The 8,166-nt window shown below is 51.3% G+C and overlaps 1 protein-coding gene across 1 annotated transcript in view; it reads right to left on the bottom strand.

Annotated features, from left to right (window-relative positions):
• The window catches only part of LOC105308643, a 45,482-nt gene extending 40,095 nt beyond the window's left edge, over positions 1-5,387 (bottom strand). Inside the window, exons 1-4 of the mRNA XM_023525686.1 lie at positions 5,097-5,387; positions 4,920-4,993; positions 4,052-4,178; positions 2,996-3,091 (exon numbers count right to left, since the gene is read on the bottom strand). Of these exons, the coding sequence (XP_023381454.1) occupies positions 2,996-3,091; positions 4,052-4,178; positions 4,920-4,993; positions 5,097-5,154 (355 nt within the window). The 5' untranslated portion in view covers positions 5,155-5,387. The remainder of the gene's footprint in view (positions 1-2,995; positions 3,092-4,051; positions 4,179-4,919; positions 4,994-5,096) is intronic.
• Positions 5,388-8,166: the final 2,779 nt, after the last annotated feature.

Below are 8,166 nucleotides of genomic sequence, written 5' to 3'. Positions count from 1 at the left end.
CTCTGCACTGTCCCCGGCCGCCTCCTCCAGAGTAACCCTTCACCTCTCCTGCTTCGCACCACGGACTTACCACTATTCATCTGGGTTTATGCAGGTACAGCTGTGTAAATTTCTGTAGGCCCTCGTCTTTTAGACTACAAAGTGTACGATGGCAGAGATTATGTCAGGTCCTTGTTTTACTACCAAAGTTTAGCATCTTCCACGGGACGCAGAGGCCTTCCACGGCTGATCGTGACATGAAAGGGTGGAGGGAAAACATCCCATAAAGGACTCTGTGTGACAGGGCAGAGATGAGGCATGTACCTATCACCTCAGGCCTGTAAGAGTGTCTTGATAAGCCTTCCTGCACACGATCTCGCTCTGGGGCACCACCCCTGAATCTCCTGTCACGTGTCAGCCCAGCTCTCCCGAGATGTGTAGAACCACTGGTGCCCAATGCCACGCATGGCAGCTAGATTCAGAAAACTACTAGATCATCCAGAAGTGCATGGCTGGAAGGTCTGCCCCCACAGGACATGGGACTTAAGCTCCAGGGAGGATGAGACGAACACTTGCCACAGCCAGAGGCACAAAGACGGGAAAGGACATTAGGCGGCTGGATCAAGGGAAGCAACCAAGGGCAACCACTGTGAGCAGACACAAAGCACGTGTGTCGCCAGGGACCTTCCAGGTGAAGTATAGTCGTGACCTGTGCTAATAGTTCGAAGTAAGGTTTTCAACGTAGAGAATGAAAAGAACGACTTTGAATATGAAAAAGAAAAATAGAAAGCACTAACATCAGACCATCGAGCTGAAACATGGAGTCCAGAAAAAGGGGCAAACAGTCTTGGGGACGGCAGTCTATGCTGTGCCGAAGGGAAGGTCATCACCAAAGATGGGGGACCAAGCACAGCTTTCACAGCTGAATACTTCCAGCAGTGGGTAGTTCCAACGTCACTTGCATTAACACACAGAGAACAAAGGGGAGAGCCTCCAAAGTTTTTGGATATACCAGCTATGATGAATGCACTTAAAGATTGCCCAAAAGAAGTAAAAAAAAAAAAAAAAAAAAAAAAAATCAATACAACTTCCTCCTCCTTTACGCCTGCTGGAAAAATGAGTGCTCTGAGAACACCGATGAGAATTTTGCAGCACGACAGGTTTGCCTGGGACAAAGTCGCAAGACTGCACGGGAGGATTAACCTGAGCAATAACAGCAACTAGGATGAGAGCCCGGCAGGACTCGCAAGGCCTGACACAGCACAGTGAGGCAAGCAGATCCCTCTTCGCGCCCTTGTGCCAAAACTCACTGGACGGACGAGTTCCGCACCAAGGAATCTCTTAATCCAATCGCATGTAATACCTATTCCCACAGGACTTTCTCAATGCACCCTGGCGAGCTGATGGTAAGTTCATCTGGCAAACTAGCTGGTTTAGAACAGCTAAAAACGTGTTTTTTTTACTAACGAGAAGAACTACCATTTATCCAAGTTTGTTACAAAGCTACAGTAAAGACAGCAATGTAGGGTTTATTCAGAGAGAGGTCACGGCAATCGAAGGGGCTGAGGAGGAGGCTCGCACACGGTGACTGTGGGAATTTAGTCCACGATAAAGATGTTTTCAATGTGGAAGAACCTAGTTAGAAAATGGGTGTTGAAAGAACTTGTGCCCCACCCCACATACATAAGAAAACACCAAATAAATGGAACAGCCGACCAAAATTAAAAATACTGGAATACAAAAAAGGATTTGTATAACCTGCCTATGTATGATATGAAACCTAGAATACGAATACAGATAGGAATTAAAACAAACATATAAACCTGAAATCATAAAACTTTACGAAGACTGAATAAAGGTAAAAAAATAAATGTTGGCCTCAGGTAGTTGCAATATTAACATCCATAAAATCCCACGCACAGAGAAAGAGGGGAACAGTACGTGAACTCGCAAAAGAAAAAATACAAACGGTCTATCGTAAATTTATGAAAATACGTGTAACTCCATAAAGGAAAGGGAAACTAAACTGAACATATTATCTCTTCCCACCAAATCCGCAAACTTTAAGAAGACCATTGTAAAGCACTGGCATTGATAGGGAAAAGCAGCTCTCGTGCGCTTGAGCAGCTACATGTATTTTATAGACAACGATTTGTTGCTACTAGATTTTTAGCTTACATCCTGGCTGATTCTGAAGTACCATTTCAAGAAATCCTATCTACAAAAAACCCAACTGAAGTGTGCAAAAGAATGTATGTAAAAAGTTTTCTGCAACAACTTAAATGTCCATCAAGAGAAAAAATCAAATGTATACTACACTGCATTTGTTAAAATGAAAGACGCACAGCTGTCTGTATTGAGTATCACACCCCCCAAAACACACACATACAGACGTTCCTCAACATACGATGAAGTTACGTCCTGATAAAGCCATCGTAAATTGAAGCATCCTACCAACTGTCACAGTTGGGCCCAGCCCTCCTTGAATGTGCTCGGAACACTTGTATTAGCCCGCAGCTGGGCAGCCTCATCTAACACAAAGCCAACTTTGATATAATGTGAATAGCTCGAGCAACTTGTTGAATACTGGACTGAAAGTGAAGAACAAAATGGCTGTATGGGTGTCGCTTTCGCACCACTGTAGTCGAAAAATGGTTAAGCTGGACTGTCGTTGAGTCGGGGATGTCTACGTTCGCATACACGTATGTAAATGTACGTTGAAAAGTCTGGCCAGACAACAGTTACTGGTGATTACAATAGGGAGGGCAGCAGACGACGAGTGGAGCAACGTGACGGAGCCCCGAATGCCAACCTGCCACTGGCAACAGGTTCACGGTCAACCAGCAGCAATAAACCCGACTGAGGCGAAACGCAGCGCTTGAGTCAGTGTGGCCACAGCCAAGCGCCACGGCTCCCCGCCGGAGCTTTCGCCTGTCTACCTTCTGTTCTGAGACACCGTCCTTGACTCACCAGTCAGCCCGATCCCTGCCAGGACTCCCACGTGCCTGGTTCTCACCTGAAAAGGTGTCTTGAAGAATTCCTCTCTCCACCGACCACAGCTCCTCCTCCTCCTCTAACTGAGATACCACATCTGGCTTGGAAAGCTGATGTTCTGCCCAAGGGAAAAGAGACAGGGCTTGGGGGTCTGTGTTCAGAAAAAAGGCTTTCCTGCTGTGGCGCGTGCTGTCTCCTGCCAGGGCATGACTTCTGGTCTAGGGCAGTGATGACCATCCATCCATCTCCTTTGTCAGCTGCTTGCTTTCCTGGGCTCCCTAGAGCTGGTAAAGGCGGCAGTGGGACCCGGTTTTGGCCAGCAAGACACAAAGGAATGTCTGTCAGCTGGAGACTTAGGGCTTTTTCTTTCTTGCTATAGGTGACAGAAGTGAAAAGGGCACTACTCGGGGCCGTTCCCTCTCTCCTTCTTTCTTCTGATTTTTTTCTCTGCTTTTAACACAGACATGATGCTGGGTGCCGCAATGATGCAGCTACTAATTTACGAATGGAAAAGTTCACACTAACCACCTAGAGAAGGAAGGAATCAGGGTCTGGGATGACAATCCTGAGGTGTTGGAAAGACACCGTGTCCTCTGGAATTCTCGTTACAAACACAGTAAGTATCACACAGCATAAGGAATGTAGTCAGTAATCTAATAACCATGTACAGTGCCAGCTGTGTACTAGATTGAGGAGTCACTTTGTAAGTTATGTAAATGTCTAAGCGTTATGCTGTACACCTAAAGCTAATGTCAACTCTAATAGAAAAAACAAACAAACAAACACAAAAAACCACACGCACAGAAAATAGTAAGCATCCACTACAGCAGCTAAAAACATCCCTGACAGACCCCCCCCTCCCCCACCCCTGGTATTCAGGGCCTCTGAGGGATGGACTAGATGAAGATTCAGAAGTCACCCTTTCCAAAGGGTACAAATTCAGCCCTCTCCCTTAAGCTCCGGGGCCTTGACACTTGCACTTTGATCCCTGCGGCCTGAGCACAAGCAGACACACAATTCAGTGGCACCATTGGTGCTGCGAAGCGCAGACCTTTATTGACACGGAGGCCAGCCTTACCCACTGAGACCAGGTTTCTGTAGTTCTCCAGCATCACCTCCCTGTACAGGGACTTGTGTTCAAGGTCCAGCAGTCCCCACTCCTCCGGGGCAAAACCCAGGGTCACATCTTCAAAGGTCACTGGTTCCTAAAACCCACAGGTTCTGTTCAGCCAAGGTCTGTCGCCACTCACGCTGACAGTAGGGAGGCTGAGTGAGCACATGAAGGCAGTCTACAACACGGCCTGAGAACGTTCCAGGCGTCTCATGTGTTCCTGCATTTGTCTGAAACTGAGCAAACCCAAGCTTCGCCCTATCAGGTCACACCAAGGAGGACACCACGTGAGGCTGAACAGGGTTCTTCGGTTTCTGAAAGCCTCTCCGTTTCTTACTCTCCTGGGGATTTCAACACGGATGTCAGTGCTTATGCCTCCGCCTAGGAAATTCCGTGAGCTGAATCACCACACCCAAGCCCTCAGCACCCGTGCCGACCGTGCTGCTTCTACTTCCTCCATCTGTAAAGGATCCACCCTTCTCTTTTCTCCTAGTGACTGAACTCACCTCATGTCTAGCTCTTGACGCCAGAGTAACTGTTGAAATCTAAATACGAATCTGATCCCTGCTTAGACCTGTCAATGCCTCCCCGCCCCGCCCCACCCCCCGCAACTTTAAAAACAAATTAGAATCTGAAATCTACACTAACCACGACCTTGGAAAGCTGAACAGCCTGAGGTCGCTCCAGCAAGGTCTCCATTCAGCCGGCCCCTTCCCCGAGATGCCCTGGGGCCCGGGGGCTATATCAGGGAGGGTGGCGTCCCTCCTCCCTGCGCCCACCCCCGTCCCCAGATCAGGGTGTGCACTGAGAAACTCAAGGAAGCCTCTACTCACATGGAACCAGGCCGTCGGAAGCCCGGAGGCCATACCTTCCTCCTCCTCAACCTGTCTCGTGGGAGTGGGCACAGTCCTGAGAAGATGGAATTGGGGAGGTAGGAGCTGCTTGAGGATTACGCCGAGGTCCCCTCCTCTGCCCCGAAGCCGCCCATCAACGAGGAAAAGTCCACCCCCACCTCGGAAAACACCCTGAAGGGGTCGTATCCACCTACTCCCAGGGACCGAGAGACCCATTTCCCCTCGATCGAGAGGAGACACCCTCCACTTTCATCACCCAGGGGGAGTAGACTCCCGCCATCAACCCGCACACGCCCGAGAGGGGCGGCCCGCGCCACGCCCGGGCCCGGAGGGAGCTGTCTTCCCTCTGGGCCCCCAGTTCCCGACCACACCGCCTCTTCCTTCCCCGCGGCGGGAGGACAGCAGGCAAGGCCGAACCCACACCACCCCCGACGGACGCACGTTTCGCGCCGCACTCACCCGCGCGCGGCGCACAATGGCGCCCGTCGGCCCGCGGCGAAATGCGTCAGCGCAGCGGTCTGGACTACAACTCCCAGACAGCCCCGCGGCGCGCCGCGCCAGGGCGCTCCCCGGCGGCGGCCATCTTGTCCGGCCAGTTCTGGGTGGAAGGCGAAGCCAGGGCAGCCAGGTAAAAGGCCCTCGCCCGCGTCCCTTGGCGGCCCAAAGGGTCAGAAGGAGATGTCGGGTGAAGCACGCCAGGCTACGAGGGTCCCAATACTTTAGTGGGCGGTGGCACATGCCTGGAGATAGTCGCGCCCAGGAAGGAGGGCGTCCACGCGTGGGGCAAACCGGAAGTTAGAAAAGGAAGGCGCGGGGAGAAGGGCGGGCCGGAAGTGCTAAATGGCTTAGAGTTGGTTGGTGGGGGTGCGAGACTATTACATCCTTGGGAGAGGTGATGGGCGGGAAGGGCCGGTAGTGTCAGGGGACGGGGCCAACTACCACTCATACCCAAAGTGGAGGAGGGAGGGGCGGGAACGGGGAGGGCGGAGTCACTGTCCACCAAGTTCCTGGGATTGGAGCGGGGGCGGGGCTAAATGAGCAACTCTGTCTAATGGAGAGATAGAAGGGGCGGGACTGAGAGCTGTAAGTATGCTGGAGGCTTGACTAAAATCAGCCCAAGGTCGTGGGAGGATAGGGGTGGCGCGGGGTGGTGCGGGTTGGGGGGGGGGGGGGGAACCGGCTTACCCGGAAGTGTGTCCAGGGAGAGGAGGAGGGACAGGCCTCAATGTCCTGTCAAGTCTGGGAGAGGGGCAGCGTTCGTTGTACTCTAGGCACCCGGGTTGGGGAGTGGTGTCAAAGATAAACCAAAGCTGGACAGAAATTGAAGCGGGGAAAATAGATCTAATTCAATAAAAATATTGCAACTGAGGAAGGGAGACTCCGGTATAGAACTGGGCTCTATTCTGGATTCAAGCGGAATAAGTGGAGATTTACAGACAAGCAGCAGGTTGGATTGGGGTGGGGCGTTGATGGAATTTTGGCTGAACCCACCGAACAGGATTCTTGCTGAAGGCAGGCCAAGGTGACCGATATCACCCAGGATGGGGAGGAGATAGTGGATTTGAGTTTGGTTAGCTATCAAGGGTAGGAAATTCTGGATAAACTGACTTAGCAGGATTCTTGCTAAAACTGAATTTCACAAGGAAGTAGGTGGATAGGCCTTGTTGGGAAGGGCGTTCAGGGATCCTGACAGAAGTTTGGTTAAGGAAAGAATCTTTGTCAGAGAAGAAGAGTGAGCTAGATCCTCTGCCCAGTGTCCTCTGAGAACTGAGGTGCCCATGCTTAGGTAATGGAAGAAGTCTGTCACTGCTCAGGACGTGGTATATGCTCTTCATTGGGCCCAGAGCTCTCTCATCTTCCTTGGGAGCCCAGGAAGACGTATTCTCTTGTCTTCCTCAGACTCCAAGATCTGGTGTTCTTTCGTTTTCCTCGGGTTCCAGGACCCAAGCTCTGATGTTCTCTCTCCTTCTTGGTGTTCGGGGCTCACCTGTGCTCCTCAGGCCGACGGCCCTGTGTACTCTCCTCTTCCTGGAGGTTTCCTAGCAGGTCTGAGCTGCTTCTAGAGGCTCTGGGGGAGAATTCATTTCCTTGCCTTTCCAAGATTCTAGAACCCACCTACATTCCTTGGCTCATGGCCTTTTCCTCCATCACCAAAGCCAGCAGTGTAGCATCTTCAAGTGTCTCTCTGACTCTGACCTCTGCTTCTGTTATCACACTGCAGTCTTTGACTCTGACTCTCCTGCCTATTCTTGTTAATGAGGACGATTGTGATGACATTGGGCTCACCACAAGTAATCTAGGATAATCTTCCCACCCGAAGACCCTTACTGACACCTGTAAGGTCCCTTCTGCCCTATGAAGTAACACAGTCACACGTTCCGGGCATTAGGATGTGGGCATCTGTGGGGAGCCATTACTCTGCATACCACAGGGAAGGAATAAAATCTCTTCAGAAGCCCTCTTTCTCATGGACTTCCTCAGATGCTATTAGCCAGGACTGACACATGTGTCCGTGTCCTTGCTATGGTAAAAGCTGGAAAAGGGTGGTTGGTGTTTTGGCATCTGTGGAGGGAGCCGGCCTCTCCAGAATAATGGAGGTTCACACAGCCACAGGGGCTGGCACTAAAGTGTACTTGTGTGAACTTTTCTGCCCCAGAGGCGTCTCCTCAAGTTGAGTTATAAGACCACACACCCGTCTGAGAGCCGCTGGTGCTAGAAGTTTCCAGACTTGCTACCAGCAGAGATCTAGAATTGAGTGAAGTCTCGACATCCAGGGAGTAGCAGGGGTGGGGGTTTTGGTGGCGGGTTCGGCGAGAGTGCTGGGAAGGGAAGGCGGCGGCATCCCATGGGGCGGAGGGAGGAACAGGTGCTCTCCCTCGGGTACAGGAGGAGAGCCAGCATTTCAAAGAGTCCTCACAGTGGCAGAGGGAGATGACGGCTCTTGGGGTTCATGTGTGGGAACTTTCTCCCTTCCTGTCCCCATAATACTCCAAACACCTGTTTGGGCAGATACGGGTGAGGTTCCCACCAGACTCAGCTTTGTAGGGCATTTGAAACAAAGCCGGTTTGCCTCACCCGTGGAGTATGGACACTTCACCAGGCTGTGACATGTCTCCGCAGTCTGCCTGGACACTCGCTGTGCCCCTAGAAGTGGGACGATGAACACAAGTCTTTACGATGCTTCTCTTAAAGGCGACAGTAGAGCGCCATCTGTGAAACATTGAGTTA

This window comes from Pteropus vampyrus, unplaced genomic scaffold (assembly GCF_000151845.1).
Source record: "Pteropus vampyrus isolate Shadow unplaced genomic scaffold, Pvam_2.0 Scaffold602, whole genome shotgun sequence".
NCBI classification, from domain to species: Eukaryota; Metazoa; Chordata; class Mammalia; order Chiroptera; family Pteropodidae; genus Pteropus; species Pteropus vampyrus.
This window is presented reverse-complemented; position numbering and strand designations above follow the sequence as displayed.